Below are 27,709 nucleotides of genomic sequence, written 5' to 3' on the forward strand. Positions count from 1 at the left end.
TCTGATTTTATTTCACGCTCACTTTGCTTTGCAGTATTTTTTTGTTTTTGGCTGTTACTGACAGTGTACACAGGGGGGCACTGTGACGTTGCAAAGAAATGCAGCAGGGGCTGGCTCAATTTGCGGCAGCGGCACCTAACTGTGGCACCTCGTGTGGCACCCCCAGATGCCGCAGCTAGGTGCCGCTAGCAGTTGCAGCAGTCGCAGCAGATGCCACTGGTTGCCGAGACGTGCCGGGAGGTGCCAGTGCGTGTGCCGCGGTTTGACGGTTTTTAATATAGCCTACTCACAAAATTAATATATTACAAGGTAACAAAATTATCTGCAGCAGCGGAAAAATCCGCCGAAAAGGGGACACGAGGATGATATGAGCTTCCTCTCATCTCACTGTCTCTCCGCTGTGTGTATGCGCGCGCGCACACACACACACACACACACACACACACACACACACAGCGGAGAGACAGTGAGATGAGAGGAAGCTCATATCATCCTCGTGTCCCCTTTTCGGCGGATTTTTCCGCTGCTGCAGATAATTTTGTTACCTTGTAATATATTAATTTTGTGAGTAGGCTATATTAAAAACCGCCAAACCGCGGCACACGCACTGGCACCTCGCGGCACCTCCTGGCAAGCAGTGGCACAAGCACTGGCACCTCCCGGCACCTCCTGGCACCTCCCGGCACGTCTCGGCAACCAGTGGCATCTGCTGCGACTGCTGCGACTGCTAGTGGCACCTAGCTGTGGCATCTGGGGGTGCCACACGAGGTGCCACAGTTAGGTGCCGCTGCCGCAAATTGAGCTTGCTGTCTCTCAAGAAATGTCAAAAAACAGCTTTGTATTTTTCAAACATGAGCTTAAAATAGTGACATTTCATCAAAATCACCTTTTTTTCTACATGTCTCATTTGCAATTTTGCCAAAAATTAGATATTTTGCATAGATGTGCCTTAAATGTTTTGCCAGGGTTCTTTGTTCTTTTTAATTATTTGTTCATAAAGTTATTATTATTAGTATTATTATATGATCCAAATCCCCTGGTAAAATTATTATTATTATTATTATTATTATTATTATTATTGTAGATTCAAACAGAGTTTGGCTGAAGTTAATGGTTTACTTTATGATATTTAAGTGTGACATTTTCAAGTAACTAAACTTTGGTTTTATCTAATGGCATTATCAGGCAAATTCTTAACAGCGTTTCTAATTTTACAACTAGTATTACAATTTATTATTATCATTATTATTGGTAGTACTTGTAGTAGCAGTAGAAATAGCATTGAGGTAGTAGTAGTATATTATTATCAATAATCATATAATATTAATTATTATTATCATCATTATTATTATTGTTGTTGTTGTTTTATTTCTTTTCTTTTTTAATATTAATATTAATTTTAATTCCCATAATATGCTGAGTAAATTGTAAAGTTTTAGCGCCCTCTGCTGCACAAAATACAACGTACACTGTTCTGCTTCTTTAGATTGTTTTTTTTAAACAACATAGTAATTTATATCTTTGCGAGGAAATACTAATAAAATATGATTTAACACCGCGGTAAATTTTAATTACACAAAATAAACGAACCTCAAACAGAGTCTTAGACGTTACGTAAAACCCAGTGTAAAAAAATACCTTCCTGTTTGCCTGGGAGTTGTAGTTCTTTTGCCTTGAGGCCTACTGTGCGGAATCACGTAACGCACTCAAACTCCCGCGATACCACAGCGCTCGGCTAAGCCAGCAGCTCGCGCACGCCTACGCTACATAAACCCCTCGGCTGTAATCCTCAGTGAACACAGCGGATCCCTCTGCGGGCATTTTCTGCTTCAACTGCGAGTTTGTCCGCCCAAAAAAGCAAAGAAATGGACAACTCTGGGAAAGAGAAGGAGGCGATTCAGCTAATGGCCGACGCTGACAAAAAAGTGAAGTCCTCGGGCTCTTTTTTGGGAGGGATGTTTGGAGGGTAAGACAGCACTGCACCAAAGAGCAAACAGCTAACGTTAGCAAGACTCAACTGTCAGCAGCAAAGTTGGCACGCTGCCTGTTTCCATGCACACACACAGACAATTATCGATAAATTAGCCGATATTTCAGAAGTTTACATTGATATTAGATTAGTTGGAAGACGCGTGACATTCAGTGTAACAGTCCCGGTGTGTCAGTTAGCTTTAGCGAAGTTAGCCGTTAGTGTAAACAAGCCTGCGGATCACGACTCTCTGCTGGAGCTAGCAAGCTGCGCAGTACACTGATTTTAGCCAGCGGGGGGTTCAAATAACTTTGTCTTTACTTGCATCCTTTTTTTCTACGGTATCACGCAGTTTCTGCATTTTACGGTCTGACGCATGTTATGTTGTTATACTATTATTGGCATGGATGTCTGTTATACAATATTACCAAAGCCTCAGATACAGTTAAATGATGATATAGATAAATACAAGAAAAAAATCATAATGATACTCAAATCAACAGCAATCCATTGGATAAAAAAAATAGATGCATAAATTAAAAGATCAAGAACATTTTGGATTTTGTGTGTGTGTGTGTGTGTGTGTGTGTGTGTGTGTGTGGTATGTCTACTGTCTTGGCTGCTAATTTCTCTACATTTCATTTAAATCCCTGCAATTTATCTCTTCCAAGAAACATACTAAAGTCCAAGAAGCAACCTGAACTAAAAATGTCATAAAATCCTGGAAAACTCTGGAAACATCTTGAAATCACAGAAATGTCCTAAAATCCTAGAAACGTCCTTTGGTCCTAAAAGCATCCTAAAATCCACAAACTGTTCCATCCTAAAAATATCTAAAAAACAACTGAAATGCCCAAACATCATAGAAATGTCCAGAAATCCTAGAAACTTCCTAAAAGCCAAGAAACATCCAAAAATCCTGAAATTGTCCTATAATCCTATGTCTTAAGGTCATACAAATGTCTTAAAATCCTTTATTTTTGGCATTTTTTATAGAAAGCTTTAAACATTTTGTAGATTGTTTTTTCTTAATTTTGAAAACAGGTTTTCAAAAAAAAAAAAAATTAAATTACTGTCATTTTATAATTTTGCGGTGCCTTGAACACATCAGGTGCAGGTGCTAGAGTAAATTTTGAATAGTGGTTGAATTTTATATGTTTAAAAAAACACCCAGAGAAGTGGGGCAATAAATGTAATAATTGGGGTCTTTGAAAAGTCATGGAAACGTTTTAAAATTTTGTCCATGACTATGTGCAGGACCCCTGTATAAGTTCTTGTAGAAAATACTCTGCCTCAGGATGAAAACCCAAAGACATTTTCCTCTGACGTTATTCCCAAGGCAGTGACTGTGCATTTATGCTCATTAAAATCAACGTGATTCTTGTTTTTCTAACACTGTCAACACAAAGGTCACAGATACTGTTTCCTGTCCAGGACTAATTATCCACCTGACCTTGAGGAGGTGTTTTTAAATAAATACATATCATTTTATATATATATTTTTTTTTTTTACCTTTTAATAAACACAAGAGCAAGAAAAGATGTGTTTCCATAGGCCCAAAATACAAAAAGCCAGCAGTGACTCAGTGTTTTTCCCCCAAATCTGCGTCCTAACTGACGCCCAGATGTTCCTCGTCGGCAGTTTTCGTGTGTGATAACTCTTGGCAGGATTTATACGGGTAATTCTGTGGCTGACCGGGCAGTGCTGTAATCCCCCAGACTGATTGAATGGCCGGAGTGTTATTACAACTCCAGGGAGCTCCCAGGAGTCCGCCTCTTGTGATGGTGAGCAGAGATCTATAGTGCCTGCAAAGAGGGATTTATATAAGCCAGTCCATCAATTTCAGCTTTGCATCTCCCTGGAGAGATGCAGAAACGTTGCACGTTATGCACAGGGTTCTCCAGAAAAACCTGGAAAAGTTATGGAGTTCCACAATCACATTTTCCAGGCCTGTAAAAGTCATAGAACTTGTAAAAATCATTGAAAGTTTTGAATAAATGATGGAAATGTGTTGTGTTTAATAAATTAAATTACATGAATTCAGTAAAACCTGAATATCTTCCTGAAATTGTGCTCTGTGTTAACGACACCTGTGTGACGGCGAATGTAAACAAAGGATCGGGCAGACGCGTGCAAAATAACTGATCCCGATCGGTTAAAAAATGCGTTGATCGACCCGATACCAATCCTAAAAACATTTTTTTCACCAGGTTACTATTAGCATGCCATGAATCTATGTAAAAACAAATAACTTAAACTGTGTGTTTATTTATTTTCTATTTCTTTTTATTTTCTAGTGGATCCCACAAAGTGGAAGAAGCGTGTGAGATGTACTGCAGAGCAGCCAACATGTTCAAGATGGCCAAGAACTGGAGCGGTGCGATAAGCTGTTTTCTGCTAAAGACGTCCACCTTATCACTTTCAGCATACTCTTGAGGAGCTGTAGGATTATGTGCTGATTTTTTGGCACTATAAATGCAAAGAGCAGCACTTGTGAAGGTGCCACATGTAAAAAAAAAAAAAAAAAGGTGGAATTATGTGCATAAATTAGAGTGTAAGCTAAATGCAAAGTGTGTGTGTGTGTGTGTGTGTGTGTGTGTGTGTGAGAGTGAGTGTGTGAGAGAGAGAAAGTTTGTGTCCTCATTTTCTCTCCTCTGTCTTCAGCTGCCGGAGGTGCATTTTGCAAGGCTGCACGTCTCCACATGCAGCTGCAGAACAAACACGACTGCGCCACCAGTTTCATTGACGCTGGGAACGCGTACAAGAAGTCGGATCCTAATGGTGAGAGCACGTGGTAACTTACTAGGTTCAGACCAAATCTTACACTTTAGTGCCTGAGTTTTTATTTCTGTTTTTTAGATAAATATTTGTGCTGCTGAAGTAATGAAATGTTGACTCTGCAGTCGACTGTTGCTGTCATTTGTCACGTCAATAAGAGTATTTTTATGAATGAATCTGTCGTAAAGATTGAGCATTTTCACATCCAGCTGTGTGGAAATGAGGCCAAAAAGGAGGGAGGTGTCAGAAAATGAGTCACGTCTCCAAAAATGAGTCACTGTAGATTGAGTACCAAAACACTTAATGTCCTCAGGCTGAATTCTCACAGTTTTGAGAGCATTTCTCAGTCTGGAGTTATGAGCCCTGAGGCACATCTTAATGTTTAAAATGTTCCTTAGTGTGTTTGCCGTTCATACTTTAAAGGGATAGTTTTGATTTTTTAAAGTGGGGTTTGATGACAGCAGTCATAAGGAAAACAACTCTGGCACATTATAATTCATCATTTGTTTAAAGGGATACTGTGGACCTTTACAAATGGGGTCGTATTCATAGTCAGTGTATCACACACAGCAGTGATACTCAACTTATGGCCTGCAAGCCAAAATCTGGCCTCTGATAGGATGCCGGGTGGCCGCCAACCATTTTTAGAATCTGCAATAAAAATAGAGTGATTCACACTGGGAATTGTTTGTTTTTTGTACTTTAAGTGTACATACGGGGTCAGAGTGCATAAAACAGCATCAAAATAGAGCTTGTATAAAAACAAATTGAAAAAAGTGCCAGTGTGGGATCCCCCAGCACCCCCTGACAGAGGTCCTAGCTACGCCCCAAATGTCCTAAAATCCTCAAAACATCCGAAAATTCTGGAAATGTAATAAAGTCCTTGAAATATCTTAAGTCCTAGAAATGTCCTAAACTAAAGAAAATATGGAATTTCTTGAAAAAGAAATGTAGTGAGTGATTTTGATTTACTTTACTTTTTTTTTTACGATTTTTATAGATTTTTTTCTTTTCTTGTTATTTTTATTATTATTAGTATTTAATGGTTCAGAAATTAGGTTTGTTTTTGGCTGTTTTTTTCTTTTTCTTTTTATGTTGATTTTTGTTGTTTTGTTTATACATTTCTTTATTTAATAGAAAACTAAAAAAACAAACAAAAAAAAAATAATTTGAGAAAGTTCAAAAAATGTCCTAAAATCCCAGAAACCTTCTAAAATCCTGGAAATGTCTTGAAATCCTCGGCACACGTGAGGGCCCGCGGTGAGCGGCCCCTGGCCTCTTGTCAGTTGAGTATCTCTGCTGTGGACTGATACAGAGTGATGTGCCGTCTGTGTAGATTTGAACTAAACTAACATGATGTCTAACTCTTCCTCCTCTTGCTTTTATGCTGCCAAAAGAGGCAATCAAGTGTTTAAATGCAGCCATCGATATATACACAGACATGGTAAGATGTGCGTAGAAAGACTCCATCTGTGTTCTGATGCACGCCAGTGAATGTGTCATTTTTATTTATATTATCGCTGCGAAGTTGTGATGTCTGTTCTCCTTTTGACTGGAAGCATTAGTCCTGATATCACATCCTGCCTTTCCCGACATGTTCCCATCTCAACATATCCACCGCGCACACGTTTGTTTATTTAACGCTGATCAAATTGCCGTCCTGTAATTCCCTTTAACGAGGATGAATTTCAAAAAGCTAAAACCTAGTAGACATGAAGCCACAGGCCGCCGCTTGACCCCGCCTCTCCAACGCCACGCCGTCGTTGACTGGAGTGGCGTCTGTGGATGGATACGGTCAGTAACGATTTCTCCTCCTCCTCCTCCTCCAGGGAAGATTCACCATCGCAGCCAAACACCACATCAGCATCGCAGAGATCTACGAGTCTGAACTGGTGGATATCGAAAAGGTAACATCAAACAATCAGAGGTTACATCATCTGTTAATGCTACCAATAACTGAAAACTGCCTCGCCAGAGCACATTTGCTTTGTGGAGCACACACTATTTATTTTTCTTTTTTTAAAAGGCGATCGCACATTATGAACAAGCAGCAGACTACTACAAAGGGGAAGAATCCAACAGGTACTGTAAAATACTGTTTGACCTCTAAAATCTCTAAAACAGATCATTTTTACTGTGGTATTAACCCTTTGAAACCCAGAGCGACATCATTTTCCTTATGCTGCTTTCAGACGCCTTTAACAAGTATTTCAACCTTTGAAATCTTAAAAAAAAAAAATTCAAACTCGACTAATTTCTGGGACATCTCTCATCAAATTACTTATTGCCTTTTCCCCATGTTTTTGGAACAAACCAATTTGCTGAGGTTTTAAAGGTTTTAATATTTGTGAAAGGCTTTTTTTTGGATAAACAAGCTCTATTTTGATGGTGTTTTATGCACTCTGGCAGTTTATGCATAATAAAATACAAAAACGATTCCAAGTATGAATCAAGTCATTTTTATTTTAGAAAATGGCTGCAGGGGCCAGATTTGGCCCACGGGCCATAAGTTTGGTGTCCCTGTCTTATTGCGTGTTATTATATTAAATGTGTTGTTTTGTTTTGTGTAGCTCTGCCAACAAGTGTCTGCTGAAGGTGGGGGCGTACTGTGCTCAGCTGGAGCAGTACCAGAAGTCTATTGAGATCTTCGAGCAGGTGGGCACTTCTCGTATTTGCACGTCAGAGTTACCGTTTCTCAGTCAACTCTGACATTTCGGACACTTTAATACGATGCTGGTGTTTGTAGGTCGGAGCCAACACGATGGACAACCCGTTGCTGAAATACAGCGCCAAAGAGTATTTCTTCAAAGCCTCCCTCTGTCATTTCATCGTCGACGAGCTCAACGCTAAGGCGAGTTTATTCGTCTGTGGTTCAGTCTCGGGATTTGGGACGGGAAGTTGTGGTAGGAGTTTAACACGCCGTGTCTCCACAGATCGCAGTTGAAAAATACGAGGAGATGTTCCCGGCTTTCTCAGACTCCCGAGAATGCAAACTGTTGAAGGTAACTGGATGCTGAGAACTCGGAGGAATCTGACGGCTTACTTTTTCCCCCTTAATCTGTTCTGTGGAGTAACCTACGTTTGTTTTTGTCTTAACAGAAACTTCTGGAGGCTCATGAGGAACAGAACAGCGAAGCTTTCACAGAGGCGGTAAGTCTTGTACACCCTGACAAAGAAGTTCTCAAGTTTTAAAACAAGGCTTTTGGTGAGCGCAGGAATCCCTGTGCAGCAGCTGGCGTAGTTTCGTTGGATCCCTGGTGTGTTGGAGGAAGTTGAAAGCTGGATCTCAGGTATCCACTCAGTCTCCCAGGACTGTGTGTTTGTGTGGAGCTGGTGCAGACTGACGCAGTGAGTCCGTATGTAGCTCCGAAAACAGTTTTCAAAGTTAACTCAAAGTCAGAGAGTGAGGAGTCCTCATCCACAGTATGTTACGCACGGTTCAGTTATCACGTCAGAGGTTTGGAGGAATCATCACAGCTTTAGGTGAGGTCGTTGATACGTTACGTATGCAGCACTGGAGGTAGAAACTGAACTGTAATTTAGTTATTTTTATGCTCGCTCCTGCTCAGACGACAGCAAAGGCTGGAACCGTTTGTTTTAAAGAGATGTCCATTGAGCCTTCGTCCATACATACATCTGTCCACCACTTCTACCACTTTTCTTGTTAATGCAGTTTCTCAGGGATGCCTTGAGGGAATTTCCTCAAATTTGGCACAAACCTCCTCTTAGACTTAAGAATGAATTGATTAGATTTTGGTGGTCAAAGGTCGGTGTGACCTCGGGTTGTTCGTCCGTCTGTCTGTATATCCCATTCTCTTGAACATGATCTAAAAAACGTCATGAGAGAATTTCTTAATATTTGGCACAAACGTCCTCTTGGACTAAAGGGTGAATTGATTAGATTTAGGTGGTCAAAGGTCAAAATCACTGACCTCATTTGTCACATTCTTGCGAACATGATGTCTCAAAATGACCGTGAGGGGGGTTGGTTTTTTTGGCACAAACGTCCACTCGTACTAAAGGATGAACTGATTCGATTTAGGTGGTCAAAGGTCAAGGTCACTGTGACCTTGCATTTGTCTCATTCCTGTGAAGGTAATATCTTAACACCTTGAGGTATTTTTTCAGTTTTGACACAAACATAACTCAAGATATACTCAACTCGCTTTGCTTGGGGGCCACATTTGCAAAATAACAGGAGGCCAGGGGCCAGTCGCAGCAACCCCATACAATTTTGGACGTTTCCAGGATTTTTAAGACATTTCCAGGATTTTAGGACGTTTTTCAGATTTTAGGACATTTCTCAGATTTTAGAAATTCTCCAGTATTTGTGGACATTACTTGTATTTTCGGATGTTTCTCGGATTTTAGGACATTAGTGAGGACTTCTGTTAGGGATGCAGGGAATCCTCCACTGGCACGCCCTGTTTTTTTTTTGATAAATAAGCTCTGTTTTGATGCTGTTTAATTCACTCTGGCACCTTATGTGTACAAAAAGTACCAAAACAATTCCCTGTGTGAATTTCTTTATTTTATTGTGAATTAGAAAACGGTTGGGGGGCCACCTGGCACCCTATCGGGGCCCAGCGAGTTAAGCATCACTGCTTTAACTGAGCCGTATATTGTGCAGCAATGCGTGACAAATCAAACTAAATGAGCTGAACCTTCCAATAATAATCCTAATTTGGGGGAAAAAAATCTCTTCATGTCCCTCGCCCGCCTGCAGGTAAAGGAGTTCGACTCGATCTCACGTCTGGACCAGTGGCACACAACCCTCCTGCTGCGCATCAAAAAGACCATCCAGGGCGATGAAGGGGATTTGAAATGAAAGAAGCCCAGGGGTAGAAATGCAGCACGGAGGGACAAATCCATCACGCATGCTTTCACACACACACACACACACACACACACACACACACACACACACACACACACACACACACACACACACACACTTCCACTCACCTCACTGTGTATAGCATCTGGAGATGAGTGTCTGCCGATGACTTTGAATATTTCACCGCTCACTGCTACACTGTCAGAGTACTATCTTTGCTTTTCTTACGAGCATATCTGAATCTAGTCAGAATGTAAATCCTCTCGCCCTCACCTCTGTCCAGAGGATTGCTGCATACTGCTGAAGTCTGTCCCGAGGGATTTCAGAGCGGTATTCAAACTGATGTTAGTATTGACAACAAGCACTGCATGTTTTATACATTTATTGTTTCCTAGTCAGACGCAGCTTATTTAGTTTTTTTTTCTGATTTAGTTTATTATACATTTAAACAGATAATTTAAATGTTTCAGTTTGTTCGACATAAAATTATCACGGTGTGTGCGGATTGAACTTTTCTTGTTCTGCATTCAGACGCCTTTCAAAAGTATTTAAATATTTGAACCTGGAGAAAATTGGTTTGATTTCTGTCCCCAAAAAAACATGGGAAAAAAGGTTAACAGTAACTTGGCAAGAAATGTCCTACAAAATGCAAGAAATTAGTATTTTTAGAAAACTGGTAAAATATGGTAAATAGGTAGTTCAGATAATTTCATTTTTACTTTCCCATTTTTTGTTGTTTTGTTTTGGGGGTTTTATTCAATAATTCATTTCCTCTTTGGGCTAATTTTCTTGTACTTTTTTACTAATTTTACGCAGTTTTTCTGGTAATATATTTTTTTTAATCATTTAGTTATTTACCTTTTTGGCTAATTTTCACATAGTTTTATTGTACTTTTTACTGATTTTATGCAGTTTTTCCCTTGTTTGTCCCTTTTTTCAGGATTTATTTTCATTAATTACCTCTTGGGCTAATTTTCAGATAATTTTCTTGTATTTTCTTTACTAATTTCTTGTAATATTGCTATTTGCCTTCTTCTTATGTTTTTTTTAAAGAAATCATGTCAATTTCCCAGGTTTCAACGGGTTAAAGAATGTATCATGATATTATTTTTCTATTTGTTGGAGTATAAGGGAAGAGTGTGCTTAAAAACAGCCACGCACGTTTTGTTTCCACGTTTATCACCAACGGGGAGAGACTCTTCTTGAAGAAGGGCGCTGATATGCACCAAGTGTAGACTGTTAAACATTTGTATTTAATCACAAACGCTAACTTATTTTCCCCCACGCGTTCATACACACATCACTTCAGGATCATTTATTGTTACTTTAGGATTTGTTGGTGTATTTATGATACTTTGAATGTTTGAATCTGTAAGCTGTGGTTTATAGTTTGCCTGTGAAAAATGTGTTTTCGAATGAAAAAGCGCTGAAACCTTTACTCCTCATATCCAGGGCAGTAATCTTTGGGGGTAATGTGCATCGTTCATCTCGTGCCGTGTCGTGACGTGAACTCATCATCGAAGGTTTTGCTGCTGCAGTGAAACCTTCCTAATGGCCAGTCGCTAAGCATGTCATTGTGTGTAGTTTAGTGTCGTGTTACATTCACTAGTGTGAGCCAGACCAAAGTTTTTACTAAAGGGTCAGTCGCCCTGCGTATCCAGCTTCTTCCACTTGGAATGACAGTGGACCGTGGATATGATCTGTATGCTAGTGCGAATGGACAATAATAAAGATATTATAATCTCCGCCGAGCTGTCCTGCCTCTGACTTTACTGATCAACACGAGTGTGGACTCGACAAACTCAAGACCTGCAGAATGACTTGTACTTAAACAGGGTCCCTGTTGGCCCTTAAAATCTTATATAATTATATAAGATAATATATTTATTCATTATATTCATCTAAAATGTGGCCTTAATTTGTAGTAAAATAGCGATATATATATATATATATATATATATATATATATAATTTTTTAAAAAAATTTATGTAAAAAATCAAGCATAGTCTTCTAGTCATTTCTAGTTATGTGGGTTTTTGTCTTTTTTTTTAATTTTTTTTTTTAATTTCCAAGTTCCTTTTCTTTTACTTTTTAAAAAACACTTTTTAATTTTTCTTAATTTGCTAATAATGTCTTCTGTAGTTGCTCCTTGCCCTTTACTTAAGTTTTCAAAATACATCAAGCCCATTTTCTCAAAGCGTTAAGGGCTAAAAGGATTTTTATTTAATTATGTAAGGGATCTACACAAAATACTCAGAACTGCTAAAGAGAAAATAAAAAAAAGGTTTTATTTTTTTAAAATAGAAAATAAAAAAAATAAATACAAAAATAGTTCTAAAACATTTCAAAAATAAAAATAAAAACAAAATAAAACAAACAAAAGCTATGTGCATATTATATGTTCACCCTATTTTCTATGAAGTCCCTAAATAAGACCTGGTGCAGATCCACCTGTGCTCAATCTAAGCGTCAGCTGATCTGATTATAAACACACCTGTTCAGAGAGGCAGAGTCTGACTGCAGCACCACACAGCAAGTCGCTCCATGAGGACCAGAGAGTCCTCCAAACACATCAGGGACAAAGTTCTGGAGAGCACAGATCTGAGATGAGTCATAAAAAATAAATAAATGAATCTGAAACTTTCAACATCCCACTGAGCACCATTAAATCCATTATTACATACTGGGAACACAATAAACCTGCCAGGAGAGGGAAAACTGTCCACCAAAACTCGTGGACCAGGAAAGAAGACCAAAGAAAACCCTGGAAATCTGCACCGCAGAGACTGGAGTGTCTGTCCAGAGGACCACTTTAAGAGACAGAGCTGGACTTTATGTGACAGTGGCCACAAAAAAACAGCATTACTTTAAGAAAAAAGTACATGTGAAGTTTGCCAAAAGGCACCTGAGAGATTCCCCAGACATTTGGAAGAAGGAACTCTGGACATATAAACTAAAACTGAACTTTCTGGCTGTATTTCTGGATATAGCTTTGCTTTTGATAAACAAGTGACTTGAAGTTATCAAGAATTTTCTCTGTTTTTGGATTATTCATTCACCGAGGAGGCAAGAGAGAAAAGTTTTCTTCAGGAATTCAACATAACACGGGGGTGAGTAACTGTATAGAGTTACAAAACTGTGCAGTACAACATAGATAATAATAAAACAGCAGGGAAAAGCTGAAACCGATAAGTAATTATCGTTAAAAGGAGAGTTTCAGAGAATGGAGAAACAGGCAGAGGTAGTGGGAGTCTATGAGTCTATATTATTTATAAAAGAGGATGGATATTCTGGCCAAATTAAATCTTTATATTCAAATCTGACAGTTTATAAAACAATGAATAAATAAGTAAATAAATGACGATCAAATCATCATTGTGGGTGAAGTGGTTGGTTTGTCGTTACTTGATTAGATGGTAAAATGGTTAGTTGGTTAGATGGTTGATTATTAGACGGTTGAAAGGTAAGTTGGTCGGTTGGGTAGACGGTTGGTTTGTTGGTTGGTTAGTTGGCTAGACTGATGGTTGGTTAGTTGGTTGGACAGTTAGTTGGACGGTTTGTTGGTTGGTTAGACTGATGGTTGGTTTGGACGGTTGGTTGGTTGGTTGGTTAGTTTGTTGGTTAGTTGGTTGGTTGTTGGACAGTTGGTTGGTTGGTTGGATAGAATGATGGTTGGTTAGTTAGATGGTTGGTTGGTTGGACGGTTGGTTGGTTGGTTATTTTGTTGGTTAGACTGATGGCTGGTTTGGACGATTGGTTGGTTAGTTTGTTGGCCGGTTAGTTAGTTGGATACAATGATGGTTTGTTTGGTTGGTTGGTTGGTTGGTTGGTTGGTTAGTTGGATAGAATGATGGTTGGTTTGGTTGGTTGGTTGGTTGGTTGGTTGGTTAGTTGGATAGAATGATGGTTGGTTAGTTAGATGGTTGGTTGGTTAGTTGGATAGAATGATGGTTGGTTGGTTGGTTGGTTGGTTGGTTGGTTGGTTGGTTGGTTAGTTGGATAGAATGATGGTTGGTTAGTTAGATGGTTGGTTGGTTGGACGGTTGGTTGGTTGGTTATGTTGTTGGTTAGACTGATGGCTGGTTTGGACGGTTGGCCGGTTAGTTAGTTGGATAGAATGATGGTTGGTGGTTATTTGAGGTAATTTTTCTTACAGTTTAGAAAATCTGAACCTTTTTCCACCGGAGGCAGCTCTATAAATCCGTGAGTGTTTCATACAGGTGTCTGTTTGACGTTAGCACTCAGAAACGCAGCTGTGCTCATACAGAAACGGCTCTGAGGACAGAGAGGCGTAGGGTTTTTGAAGGATTTACATCACTTCATTTACATTCAGACCGACATGAATCATCAGCAGAGTTGCAGAGTGCGTGCGGTTATTCTGCAGGTGTGCGGAGCTGCTGGAGGACTCGCCGTGGTGCTGCCGTGCAGCTGCCAGGCTCTCCTGACGGGGTTCCCAGCCCGCCGTGCACAACATCAAAGTTGTGACTCCCGTGATGCATAATGTATGTGGAACAGATGTCTCATATTAATTTGATTGGCGAAATGTTCTGAACCTGACGGGATGTTTGGCGTTACAGGTAATGAATGAAGAAGCGCCTTCATTTCAGGAGTGTTTGATATGATTTATATGACGCATTTCACCCCATGAATTATAAGATATGTACAATATTATTTAATCAGACTAATACCTTAATCATATAAGCACTAAGCGGTGCAAGGAATTCATATTATTTGTGCAATGTGTGAAGGTGTGAGGGCCTTGACGCCTTAATGGCGATGTGTAGGTATCAAAAAAAATAAATAATAATAATAATAATAAATAATTAATAATAATAAAAAAATAAAAATAATAATAATAATTATTATTATACAGGGTTCCTGTGGATCCTTAAAACATCTTCAAAGGCATTAGATCATTAGTCTAAAAATAAGGCCTTATCTGGTGTTAAAATGTCTTTAAAAAATCCTTCAAAAATCTTACAGCCTTAATTTAACCCTTTGGAATTAGCCAATAAACTCAGGTTTCAATGTGAAGAAGGCAATGAGTAACTTAACAGAAATGACCCAAAATTAGCAAGAAATTAATCAAAAGTTAAGATAATTACCCCAAAGTTAGCAAAGCGACAAAAATCTAAAGAAAAACTGTAGAAAAAAAAGGAAATTATTTAGAAAATGAATTAACTTTAAATATGTCATTCTAATTAGTTTCCTTGACATTTTCCACATTTCTTTCTGTTAATTTTCAATCAGCTTTTCCTAATTTCTTGCAATTTGTGTGATATTTCTTGTTTATGCACGTTTTCAAAAGAAATCAACCCAACTTGGGTTTCAAAGGTTCAAATGCCCGTAAAAAGTGTCTGAATGTAGCACAAGAAAAATGTCGACCCAAGTTTCAAAGGGTTATTTTTATATCTGAGACTGAAACACACCAGATTCTTGTGATTTTTAAATGATACCTTCACATTTCAAAAGAGTGACAAACACTAAAAAAATCACATTTAATTCTGTTTATGCAAAACTGGACTTTAGATCATAATGACGATGAAACACCACATGGTCCGACCGCTCGTTCTCACGCCGCTAACGCCACGGTATCTACATGAACTTACATGAAAAGTTGGTTGGAATGGGATTTTAAATACCCGACGCAGAGACAAAGTTATTTCTATTGACATGCGTTTTCTACATCTTGAGCCGCGGCGCCTTCAGGTTCGCCTGAGAGGTTATCTTCTGTCCTCTGCTCGCCGTCATTTACGACAGCAGCTTTTTGTTCTACCCCACAAGCCTCGTCGCTGACCACCACAGTCTGAATATCAGGCTGGGAAATACTGGCCTCAGAACTGGTTTTTGCCTCTGAAACTGGGGCCAGAATGGTCTGTGAGGCGGCAGCTTCCAGCACGGATGACGTGGAAACAGTTTGAAACCCTGACGCCAGCGTGCCGTCAGAAACGGGGACAGAGAGGGCGGGCAGGGACAGAGAGGTGGAGGACGCCTCGGAGCACAGGGGGAGAGTGTGAGACATGGACACCGGTATGGAGAAGGGGACGGGGATGGCGGATCCGTCCAAGGAGATGACGCTGGCCCCCGTGCTGTCTGTGGTCATGATGGGTTGGATCTGAGTTCCGGGCGCCATCTCAGTGTGGATGACCGTGATCCCGCCGAGGGCGCCGTGGCTGACCAGAGCGATGGCCCCGTGGCTGGTCCAATCAGAGGGGAGCGTGACCGGGTCAGGCTGCACCACGAAGGAGTCAGCGCCGGTTTTACCGCCCGTCGTATCGACAGCAGCACTTTTTTTAGGGCTGCTCTTCTTCTCTTTTGCTCCGGCTTTTTCTGTCTTTCCCTTCGTGGGAGATTTGTCTTTCTTATCCTCCACGTTCCCGTCCAGCACCACGAGATAGGTTTTCCACGGAGCGTCTGAGTTGTGAATCTGAATGTGGAAAAAGAGCTTGTGTTATTTTTGGAAAAAGTTAAAAGAAAATTACCTGAATATTAGCAAAAGAACAAAAACAAAAGAAAAAAAGAGGAAAAAAGGAAATTGCTCGGAAAAAGTACTAAAATGTAAATTTGATTAACTTTAAATATATAATTATAATTAGTTACCTGGACATTTTCCTCTTTTAAAAAATAATTTTCTCTTTTCTGTCTCTTTATTTTTCAGTTCATTTTCTTGTCAGCTTTTCCTAATTTCTTCTGATTTGCGTGACATTTCTTGCCAAGATACGTGTTGGAGCAATAATCAATAAAAACTTTATTTGCAAAAGGCAGGAACTCAGAGAATAATAAAATAAACATTAACAAACATGTCAAACAGAGAAAGGTCTATAAAAGTCAAACAAAAAGTAAAGCCCAAAACGCAAACACCGACGGTCAACAAGAATAAAGCAAATAAATGTGATAAAAGTGATAATTCAGGCCGATCTCGAGAGGCTATTAAAGAATACATTTTTAGAAAATATAAGAATAAACGCAATAAAAAAAGACAACATCACATCAGTGGGGATGAATGAGGGACAGATGAACACGTAAATTTAAAACATGAAGAAATGGTAAAAACAGGACATAAGAAGGAATGAATAAATAGATTAAGAGAGACAAAATAAATAAATAAATCCTCAAATTGAAAAATACATTGAATGAAATCATCGTTGGGCTTTGTGACGTTAAGTAGGCTTCTTAAGTTATTTTGGCGTGATGGTGAAAGGTTAAGTAAAGCAATGTGACATTGGTGGAAAGCCTCAAATGCTCTTAAAATTTCAAATTTTACCCAATTTGCTTCAAAAAGCCATTTTTCAATCTGTTGTTTTCGACAAAACATCGCTTTTTATGGTGTCCTAGTAGCTTATTTTAAACCGCCACTTTTACCATTATGTCAAGTGGACAAGTTCTCATCATGTCAACCACCAATGGAGGCATTTATCGGTCAAGTGTGCTGCAGTGCATTCTGGTACTTGTAGGTTTTCTACATTTTGACCAAAACAAATTCCACAGTCCTTTATTCTCTGTTTTCTCTGGCTGTGTAGCATCAATTTAAAAAATATGTCTCTTTTTTCCACATAGACGGACCGGTTTTATGATAAGACCATCTTTGCAGCAGTGAAATACTTCTTTAAAAAATAGTTAATTGCAGCCTTTGTCATCATGCTCACCATCGTGTGCCTGCGAAGGGTGGACTTGTCCGTAAAGGTGCGTCCACAAAGGCCGCACATGTAGGGCTTCTCTCCCGTGTGAATACGCTGGTGCCTCTGGAGGGCGTTGAGCTGCGTGAACTGCTTGTCACAGTCTTTACAGCTGTACGGACGCTCACCTAAAAATCAGGGAACAAACAGAAAACACAGCGTGTTAACAATACTGAAAGAAAAGTAGATTATGACCCCAAATTAAAGGATAGGTTTGATAATTTTCAACCTGAAAGTGACTAATGAAGAAGAAAAATCGTTCTGAAATTGGTCCAGCATTGAGCGAGACAGCTGCAGCCGGCTGTGGTGAAACAGGCTACAATGTAACCACTCCGGGCATTTGTGCACCGTGCAATTTTACCTCCAATAAATGCTCGTATTTTTGCCACTGATGGGCTCAGATTATGACAACATTATGGGAAGGATCCCCACAGAGATGGACATTTTTGTTAAAATGTAAGATCCTTTGTGTTTAACCAGAAACAATTCATTTTAGCATATACAGAGCCAGCATGTTTTCCCATGTGACTTTTATATTATTTATCTATACGTTTACCTGTGTGTATCTTTAAATGCTGGTGGAGGGAATTCCTCTGAGCGAAGCCTCGGCCGCACTGTTCACACTTGTACGGTTTGGACCCAGTGTGGATGTTTGAGTGGTGTCTCAGGTACTCTTTAGACGCAAAGCTTTTCCCACAGGCCTCGCACATGAAGGGTTTCTCTCCTAAAACAAGAAAAGGACCATCTATGACTGTTTTCGACATTAGGAACTATGGCATTTTAAACCATTTTTGACATAATAATAATTTAACTTTTTTTATAGCATAATTCATGCAGGAAATGCAACACAAAGTTCAGGACATAAAAGAGCATAAATAATTGTGGTAAAAGAAAAAAGATTTAAAACACTTAAAAAATACATAAAATAAAAGGTCACAGGGGGTCTAAATCTGTTACAACCTTCAAATGAAATATTATGACGCATCTTTTGACTGATGGTTGTGTCATGTTGCCTAAACCCGCAATTTCAACTTTTTTTCTTTTATGTTTTTTTCTTTTATCATATGTTTTTATTATCGTTTTATTTATGTTTTTATGTTCAGTACTTTCCGTTGTTACCAACACCAATAACTTAGAGATAGGGAAAATGCATATAGTATTTAAAATGCAAGAGGTATTCCCAATATTTTATATATGTATATATATATATATATATATATATATAAAGATGTTACCAATTATTTTGTGATTTTACAATGCAAAGTCAGAAAAAAAAGATTCATTAAATCCTACTACTACTTTCAGAGCATTTTTAAGACTTTTGAAAGACTGATTTAACACCAATTAGGACCTTATTTTTAATTAATTAATTAATTTAATACCTAATTTTTTAAGGATCCATGGGAAGCTTTTATTGTTATTATAATTATTATTCTTATTATTATTTGGGTTTGGTACATTGGCGCATTTAACCATTAAGCAAAGGCATCAAAGCCCACTTTATAAAACATTACTGGAACAGGATGAACGGGTCTAAAACCTCCAGACAAAGATGACAAAGACAAATGTCCATCGTCGTCTCACCTGTGTGTGAGCGTTTATGGTAGGCCAGCATGTGCTTCTGAGTGAACCGGGCGTCACACTCGTCACATGCAAAGGGCTTCTCTCCTGTGTGAGTCCTGCAAACAGTAAAACAGCCACATTTAGTCCCCATTTATTTACACACACACACACACACACACACACACACACACACACACACACACACACTGTTAGTGTGTATCTGGCCGTCACTGGTGAGCTGCGTACCTGCGGTGCATCTTCAGGGCCGAGTTTTGGGTGAATCTGGCCCCGCAATCGGTGCACTCAAACGGTTTTGCACCCGTGTGCGTCCTCTCGTGCAGCAACAGAGCAGTTTTGGAGCTGAGCGCCTTTCCACAGTCGGGGCAGACGTGTCGCAGATTGTTGCGTTCGTGTACCTGAGAAGCAGCCAGAGTCAGAAAAAAACTTGCAGAGAAAAGTGACCATGGAAATAATACCAGTGGTGGATTTTAACTACGTACATTTACTTCAGCACTGTACTTAGGTACAAATTTGAGGTACTTGTACATTGAGTATTTTCTTTTCATGCCACTTCATACTTGACTCCAGTACATTTCAGAAGAAATTACTGCACTTTTTTTTACTGAACTACCATTACTACTGAACTACTATTTATTTAACAGCTTTAGTTATTTTACAAATTACATTTTTTGCAAAAAAAAGATGTTTTGTTAGAAATCAACAGCCAAACAAGTACAACTGAAACAATTAGCTGATTAATAAATTAGATGATTGATGAATTTTTTTATTTATTTATTTATATTTATTTTATATAATTTTGAGTTCTGGGGATCATTTTTTCTTTCTTTTTTAGATAAGTTTGCATTTTTTGTGTGTTTTTCAAACAAAATTCACTTTTGAGGGGACTTTTTTTCTATTTATTGTATAATTTTAATAATAATTTTGTGTTTTTTGGGTGTGTTTTTTCTTTCTTTTCTTTTAGATTTTTCTGCACTGGGTACTTTTACTTTTAATAGTTTCACTACATGTTCCTGATTATACGTACTTACTTTTGCAGGACTTTTACTTGTAACAGAGTATTTTCACAATGTGATAATAGTACTTTTACTTACGTAAAGGAACTGAATACTTCCTCCACCCCTCAATGATACTATTTATGACGATATAGGAAGTGTGTGGAACATCATAAATCATCACCTGTCTCTGATGGCGGACGACGTCCTTCTTTCGTTTGAAGGTCTTTGCGCAGGAGTCGCACGTAAAGAGCCTCTCGTTACTGTGGACATGCTTTTCGTGGATCTTCAGATTGCTGCGGTTAGCGAAGGTCTGCTGGCAGGTGTCACAGCGGTAGATGACGTCGGCTTTTACTCCGTGATAAGTGCTGGTCGAGAAAGCAGCAACAGGTCACAGAAATATCAGAGGACAAATGTCCTTTTTGGTATCTTGATGAGATGTACTGATGATTATCTGACATCGATAAAGTTTTAGAGGAAAACTGTTAACACAGTGTTGTCATCACCAGGGGAACTAGTGTCATTAGAAACGTCCTAAAATCCTAAAAATGTGCGACTAAACTCACCCTAAAAAACATAAAAATTTACTAAAATCCTAAAAACGTCCTATAAAAATCTAGAAATGTGCCACTATCTGAGACACATCCTATAAAAATGTTCGAAAATCTCTTGAAATCCTGGAAATGTTCTAAAATCCTAAATACTTCCTGAAATCCGAGAAATGTCTAAAATCTGAGAAATGTCCTTTAATCCTAAAAACATCCTAAAATCCCAGAAATGTACTAAAATCCTAAAAACGTCCTAAGGTCCTGGAAACATCCCAAAGAAATGTCCTAAAATTTTAACAACGTCCTACAATCCGAGAAATGTCATGAAACCATAGAAACATCTTGACATGTCAAGACATGTTTAAAATCCGAGACATCCTAAAATCCTAAAAACATCCTAAAATCCTTAAAACGTGCTAAAATCCGAACATCTTAAAATCCAAGAAATGTCCTTAAATCACAGAAATGTCCTAAAATGCAAGAAAAGTCCTACAATCCAAGAGATCATGAAATTATACAAATGTCTTGAAATCAATGACGTCTAAAATCCGAGAAACGTCCTAAAATCCTAAAAACATTCTAAAATCTGAGAAATATCCTAAAATCCGAACATCTTAAACATCTTAAAATCCAAGAAATGTCCTTAAATCACAGAAATGTCGTAAAATCTGGGAAATGTCCTAAAATCTGAGAAACGTCCTAAAATCCTAGAAGCATGTGTGGGGCTGCTGCGACTGACCCCTGGCCCCTGGACCCTGGCCCTTGGCCCCTGGCCCCTGGCCTCCTGTCATTTTGCACAGGTGGGTCCCACACAGGAGTGTCCATGCTTTCAGGTCTCGATCAAAGACAATAATAATCGATTGAACCCAGCAGCACTGGCGTGTCGTACCTGATGTGCTTCAGGTAGCTCCTCTCGTAGTGGAAAGTCCGCTGGCACTTGTTGCACTGAAACTGGGCCTTGGACGGTCTCTTTATTGTCTCCTTGGAGTTCTCCCCCTCCTCCTCATCCTCCTCCTCCTCCTCTTCGTCGTCCATCTCGTCCTCCAGAGACAACAACAAGGAGTCTTCAGGATCACTGTTGTGAAAATCCTCCTCACATTCCCAATCTTCCGCATCGTAGCCCGGCATTCCCAGAGACGAGTCCTCCTCAGCCTGATCCTCTGGCTGAGCGTCTCCTTCAGTCCTGTCCTCGCTCTCCTCTGCGTCCTCATGCGTGACCTGGTTTTCATTGTTCGGGTTAGCCGGTCTTTTGGTATTTAAACGCCTCTGAAAGACTTTACGTGCAGTCAGGTTGAGTTTTAGGTTTCCTTCTTGTCTTTTTTCATCCTTCACTGCGTTCTTTGCCTTCAATCTTTTCTTTGAAATGACTTCTTTCTCTGAGCTCTGCGGTGACAAACGCCGCTTGAGCAGGAAGCTTTTAGGCTGCTTCTTCCCTTTGGTCCTTTTTTCTTTTTTGGCACCGTGTAAGTCACCTTCTTCTTCTGGTGCAGATGTTTTCTGTGTAGGTTTCTGTAGGATCCCAGCACTCATGGCCTCGCCGCAAACCTCCGACAGATCCTCGCAGTCCAAAAACTGTGCCGCCGCTTGAACGTCACTGATCTTGTCTCTGACGACTTCAACTTTGCCCGTGTACACAAACTCCAGGAACTTGGAGAAATCATTGGAGTGCATGTTGGAGAGTAATACTTTGTCTCGGGCGGCGTCCTGAGAGAGAAGGATCTTCTTGAAGTAGCCGCTGGACGCTGCGAGCATCAGCTGGTGGGCCTGAAACTCCTGCACGTCCCCCTGGAAGTCCACCTGCACCGTGACGTCACTCAGCTGTCCCTGCAGCCTCAGCTGATGCAGAGACGCCAGGATGTTTTCATGGTGGGACTTAGAGGTCAGCTGAACCACTTTGACCCCCATAATTCATTTGTGCTGCTGAGAAAAAGAAAACAAAAAAGGAGGGATTGTAAACCTAAGCAAATACAACACATAATTCAAAAAACAAAAAAATTGAAATAATAATGTAATAAAATACAAATTATAACCAACACACAATGATAATAATAATAAAATAATGTAAAAAATAAATAAAAATGTAATAAAATAATTGTAATTAACAACAACAACAATAATAATAACAATAATAATAATAATAATTGAATACAGTACAAAACAAGACATTTAATGCTTTTGTAAACATGCAGAGAAATGGAGGAAATTGTACACTTTAACTGCACTGCATTTATCTTGACTTATTTATTTCTCTGCACTTATTCTTTTAAAAAAAAATTTTTTTTTTATTTTGAGGTTTTGAGGTGGTTTTTTCTCTTTTTATATATATATAATTTTGAGCTCTGTTTTATTTTGTGTGTATGTTTTATTTTATTTTTTTTTATTTTCCAAATTCTAAATTTCAACAGAAATATTTCCATTTTTTGTTGTAAATAAAAAAATACCCACTAAAATAGCAAAAGTGCAGACAAGAGGTACACATTTTACAGATTTTTCACATTTTTTTTTAAATTTTAGTACTAATAAGTGGTATCAGATAACATCAGACTGACTGGTGTTACATTTATGTGCCTTGATAATGGTCAGTGCCACTAACAGCAATAAAATACAGAAACATAACATAAATATTTATAAGAAAAGAGTATTTAACATAAAAGGTAAAACATTACTAAATGATTTTCAAAAAATAAATAAAAGGCCACCTTTAAAAAATAGCAAAAGTCCAGACAAAAGGTGCAAAAATAAAACGATTATTAACGATTATTATTTTTTATTTACTAATAATCGGTAATAATCTGCCCTGAAAAAAAATCTCGGTCAAACTATATTACACTGTAATATTATGTCATGTAGGATTTGCAAATCATTGCATTCAGTTTTATGTACATTTTAGACCCCTGAGCTACAATAATACAATATTTTGGAGAAGCCCCAATTTGTGGCTTTTGTGTATCATAATTAATAACTTTTATTTATTTTTTTATTAAAGCTGCATATGAGCTGGATAGTATCTGCTGGAAGGTCAATCGCGTTACTCAAAGGCACAAAAGTCAGTTTATATTGAGTCAGATGTCTAATGCGTGAGTTAAAATATCATATATGTGAGAAAAGGTGAAAACATCAGTATATTTTGATAACATCAGACTAAGCGGTGTTATATTGTGATAATGTTCTGTACCATTAACTGCTAACAGTAGCATCACGGTGGTAAACAAGCTAGGTTAGCTAACGTTAACGAGCAACACCGAACAAAGTGAGCGGGTGAACGGTGACATTAATCCGGTCTGCGGCGCTCTGGTACCGGGAATGAGAGACCGTGCGGCGGACAGATAACTACACAACAACACGGAGCAACTTGTCTTACCGTAAGCTCGGTAAAATGGCAGCCCTTCACAAATGCGCTCCACGGCGGAGGGTATTTCCTGTAGAAATCGCTCGCGAAAACGCCACCGACATCCGGTGCTGGGTTGGCTGATTCCGGATCAGTTTTAGATGTGCAGTCCCGTTTTTAAAGGTGTAATGGGCGGGTACAAAGGCTGCTCCTGGATCAGTTCAGCGGGTTTATTGACTATAAGCGCAGAACGTTATCGCCTGAAAAATAGCGCCTCTGACTTTTTGTTTTAAACGGTGAATTTGAAGATTTACAGGCATCAGTGTCAACATAGTGGTTTAACATACTCATAATTTAGGGTTTTATTTGGATTTGCCTTAAAGTATTTTATTTGTCAAATCCAATACGTTATATTTTCAGTGGTGGAGGAGGTATTCAGTTCCTATCCAAATTAAAGTAAACACAAAATCTCTCTCTCTCTCTCTCTCTCACACACACACACATATAATTTATTAAAATCAAAAGTCAAATATTATTTTAAAAATGAAATCACGAACAAACCAAATAAAAAAACCCGGCAAGGAAAAAACACACAGAAAGAAAAAAAGAAGAAAAGAAAAAACAAGAAGAAAAAAATCAAAATAACTCAAAAAAAGGAAAAGAACATCCAAAAACCCCAAATTAAAAAATAAAATAAAATAGATATACTCCCCAAAACGTAATTATATTAAAACGACCCCCCCAAAAAAAAAATACTGAAAAAACACGCCCTGTAATAATAATAAAAAAAAATACATAAGGGGAAAACTCTGAAATTCAATATAAGATCAAATCTCGTGTTTTATGAGATAAGAACTCGCGATAATGGTGTCATAGTTTGAGGTAAAAATAGTGGAACATCCTGGGATTGTGTCGCCTCCTCCCCCCCGTGTTTTCATGAAATGGTTTGGTCCGCCCTCAAAAAAATGGCGCAAACGGTTTGTCTTCGCTAGCTAAGCGCGGAGAGGATCGTCGGTGGGGCCTGTTAACCTCCAAAAAGGAAGTTTCAGTACCAAAAACCAAAAGAAACGCAGCAGAGAGAAAAGAAAATGTGACTAAAAGTCACCCAGTTCTTCCCAAAGAAAGGTGGGTCATTGTGAGTGGTGGAAATTAACCGTAATTACCCGTTTGGTCTGTATTTATGCTACATTTGCTTCCCTTAAACTAGCTAACATTCAGTGTTTACATTTCGTCCCTCTTTCACCTCTCCTTTAACCATTAGGGCCCGCTTTAAAAAAAATATAACACATTAATATTATTTTCTACTTAAGTTAATCATCAGTCCTAATCATAAATATCAAATATTCATTAATTTTCACAATTTTGACCCTTCAAATGCCTTTTTTGTCACGATGCCATTATGTTTTCAGAAAAACAAGTAGCTTAGTAGCTTATTTATTATTATCACAGCCTGGGATATGTCAATTATTAAAAGCAAAATGGATTTTTATACATTATATTTTGTGCAATATCTAAAATATACACTCATATACCCGTCTGCACACATAGTGCTTTTTTCAAAATCAGGCTATAAAAAATATTATACATTAATATTATTTTATACTTTCATTGAGTTTATTTTTTCAGCCAACATCAGTCCTAATTATGAATTTCAAATATTTATTAATTTTCAGAATTTTAACCATTTAAATGCGCATATTTTGTCATGATGCCACTATGTTTTTGATTAAAAAAGACCCGACATGAACTCAAAATGAATTGTGTCAAAATACTACATTCAAAGTAGATTTTTTATTATTATCACAGCCTGGGATATGTCATTGATTAGGAGCATCACTGAATTTAGAGATTGTTTTTTTGTGCAGTGTCAAATATTTACACTCATATTACTCTGCACACAAAATTCACTTCTCAAAAACAGGCTATAACAAATATTATACATTAATATTATTTTTTGCTTTCATTGAGTTTATTTTTTTCAGCCAACATCAGTCCTTATCATGAATTTCAAATATTTATTTTTTTCAGAATTTTAACCCTTTAAATGTGCAGATTTTTTTATGCTGCCCTCATGTTTTCATATAAAAAAGAGTTATTTTCAATAAACTACATGCAAAGTAGATTTTTTTTTTACCATCACAGCCTGAGATATGTCAATTATTTGCAGCAGCACTGATTGTGACAGTGCACCTAGTGGAAATAGCATGTATTTTCCCTATATGCCAAATATGATTTTTTTTTTTAAAAAAAAGATGTTATTAGGTGAAAATTGCAAAATTATAAATTCCAAGAATGACACCCGGAAATAACACAAGGCATGTTTTTATGCTTTGATGGCTGTGGGAACAAAAATGTCAGTTTGAATGGGTTTCAATGGCACATTTTTTGCACTTAACAGTCTGAATGTAATAATTTTGTTTCCACAGTGTATTTTAGACTTATTGTTGGAGCTGAGCTGCAAATTCCAAGACTAAACAAAGTTACATAAACTTGCCAAAATGTATGCCATATGCATGAACACAGCTAAAATAATCAAAAATATGAAGAATGAAAAGCACATAAAACAGTCAACATTTGGTCACCAACCAAACATTCAGCAAAAATATTTACACAAAATCAGTTCTCTCTTCCAGGTATCAGGAGGCTGAAGTCCAGGTGCAGCTTCATCCTCAGCAGCCCTGCCTCCCCCCAACAGTGACCCAGCCCTACTCCCACCTGAAGGACGGGGGTGAGTCAATGACAGGATGTTTTTTTTTATTTTTTATTTTTTAAAGAAATTGCACCAATTTGCTCTGTGTTCAGAGGTTTAAATGCTTGTGAAAGGTGTCTGAAAGCAGTACAAGAAGAGTTGTGTCGTCACAGGTTTCAAAGGGTTAACCATAGCTATATTCTGCTATACTGCTGAAAGCCATTATTAAAATTAGGGGTCGACCACTATTGGCTTTCCAGGGCTGGTAGCGATACCAGTTATTGTAGATAATCAGACCGATAACCGATATTTGGAACCGATATGCATTTACAATAAAACTAAAAATCTTTATGTCAATATTCAGAATTTGGAATATAACAAACTTCATCACAAAACTTTGTTTAAATGCCTTTAGCGAATGTTTAATCGAAACTAAAACATCAAAACTTTTACAAAGTCAGGTGAAAATTTAAATTAAAAATGAATAAATAAAAATACCTCCCATGCTGGCACTTTCTTCACACTTTTTAATTTATTAATTTTATCGGTGATCATGACGATAAAAGGCAGATGCAGATAATCAGCAAATTGCCAAATAGTTTCTGACCATTTTATCGAATAAATATGACATTTTACAGAAATAATGAAAATTTGTATGATGCACTGCTTGTTATTTTAAAATATATCAGATATCACAATATTTATCTTAACCGTCTTTTTTTTTTTTTTAGAAAGCTGGCAACATCAATCCAAAATATTCTGGTGTATAAATATTGAAAACTAAATCAGAAATAAAATATATTTTTTCCAGACCACAAATGTGCTCTATTTACCTGCTTTTAGAAATTACATTACTTTCACTCCGAAACTAAACCTGAGCTGTTTATTAGTGCATTACTGCCTCCTCGCCACACTGGGGCGCCATTGCATAGAAGGACATCACATAATATAAGCAGATAGTGTTGAATGAAAAAGTAGATCTGCCTGCATCTTTAACAGCCAAATTTGCATTTTCTTGAGCATCATCATTTTCCACACACTCTACTTTCATTGTTGTTTTACAGGACAGACCTACTTTTTGAACAAGCAGCTTAAAACAGCAGTAGTTTTGATCTTATTGTATATGGTGGTCTGTTGTGTGAGAGTCGTTCCAAAAACAATACAAAATAGGCCAACACGGTGAAGGATTTAAAACTAATTCATTTACATCCAGATCGGCATAAATCATCCGCAGAGTTGCATAAAGGATGCTGTCGTTCCAGAGGAGTATGGAAAGCTACTTGAGGATTCACTGGGGTGCTGTTCT

General features: G+C 38.2%; 2 protein-coding genes and 1 long non-coding RNA gene across 5 annotated transcripts in view; 2 read left to right on the forward strand and 1 right to left on the reverse strand.

Moving 5' to 3' along the window:
• The first annotated feature begins 1,750 nt into the window (after positions 1-1,750).
• On the forward strand, positions 1,751-11,330 carry napbb (N-ethylmaleimide-sensitive factor attachment protein, beta b). Its single transcript, XM_042503242.2, has 11 exons — positions 1,751-1,966; positions 4,268-4,347; positions 4,635-4,751; positions 6,146-6,192; positions 6,578-6,655; positions 6,775-6,830; positions 7,319-7,403; positions 7,495-7,599; positions 7,682-7,750; positions 7,848-7,898; positions 9,475-11,330. Exons 1-11 carry the CDS (start codon positions 1,866-1,868, stop codon positions 9,574-9,576), a joined length of 891 nt encoding a protein of 296 aa, XP_042359176.1. The 5' UTR covers positions 1,751-1,865; the 3' UTR covers positions 9,577-11,330.
• A 519-nt stretch (positions 11,331-11,849) lies between these two features.
• gzf1 (GDNF-inducible zinc finger protein 1) lies at positions 11,850-23,887 on the reverse strand. 3 transcript variants are annotated; one of them, XM_042503892.2, is made up of 8 exons: positions 23,748-23,887; positions 21,276-22,306; positions 20,023-20,206; positions 19,072-19,241; positions 18,847-18,941; positions 17,819-17,986; positions 17,233-17,390; positions 11,850-16,013 (listed from the first exon to the last, which is right to left on the reverse strand). In XM_042503892.2, exons 2-8 carry the CDS (start codon positions 22,289-22,291, stop codon positions 15,252-15,254), a joined length of 2,553 nt encoding a protein of 850 aa, XP_042359826.1. In that variant the 5' UTR covers positions 22,292-22,306; positions 23,748-23,887; the 3' UTR covers positions 11,850-15,251. The 3 variants fall into 3 exon arrangements, with proteins under 3 accessions (XP_042359826.1, XP_087945635.1, XP_042359825.1); XM_088089509.1 differs by having other exon boundaries at positions 21,276-22,303; positions 23,748-23,885; XM_042503891.2 differs by lacking the exon at positions 23,748-23,887 and adding an exon at positions 23,562-23,713.
• A 784-nt stretch (positions 23,888-24,671) lies between these two features.
• LOC148186794 (uncharacterized) overlaps positions 24,672-27,709 on the forward strand; it is a 79,194-nt gene continuing 76,156 nt past the window's right edge. Inside the window, exons 1-2 of the long non-coding RNA XR_015779163.1 lie at positions 24,672-24,839; positions 26,348-26,442. This is a non-coding gene — a long non-coding RNA (uncharacterized LOC148186794). The remainder of the gene's footprint in view (positions 24,840-26,347; positions 26,443-27,709) is intronic.

This window comes from Plectropomus leopardus, chromosome 16 (genome assembly GCF_026936395.1).
Source record: "Plectropomus leopardus strain MGB_pleo_1.0 chromosome 16, ASM2693639v1, whole genome shotgun sequence".
Lineage (NCBI taxonomy): Eukaryota > Metazoa > Chordata > Actinopteri > Perciformes > Serranidae > Plectropomus > Plectropomus leopardus.

Bases quoted from the DNA above. Each gene is read 5' to 3' on its own strand.
- gzf1 (XM_042503892.2), bottom strand. From the start codon at position 22,291: ATGGGGGTCAAAGTGGTTCAGCTGACCTCTAAGTCCCACCATGAAAAC. The intron at 19,242-20,022 runs GTGATGATTTAT...GCTGCTTCTCAG, and splicing joins TCGTCCGCCATCAGAGACAG to GTACACGAACGCAACAATCT. The intron at 17,391-17,818 runs GTAAACGTATAG...CCTGATTTTTAG, and splicing joins GCATTTAAAGATACACACAG to GTGAGCGTCCGTACAGCTGT.
- napbb (XM_042503242.2), top strand. From the start codon at position 1,866: ATGGACAACTCTGGGAAAGAGAAGGAGGCGATTCAGCTAATGGCCGAC. The intron at 6,656-6,774 runs GTAACATCAAAC...TTTTTTTAAAAG, and splicing joins AACTGGTGGATATCGAAAAG to GCGATCGCACATTATGAACA. The intron at 7,899-9,474 runs GTAAGTCTTGTA...GCCCGCCTGCAG, and splicing joins GCGAAGCTTTCACAGAGGCG to GTAAAGGAGTTCGACTCGAT.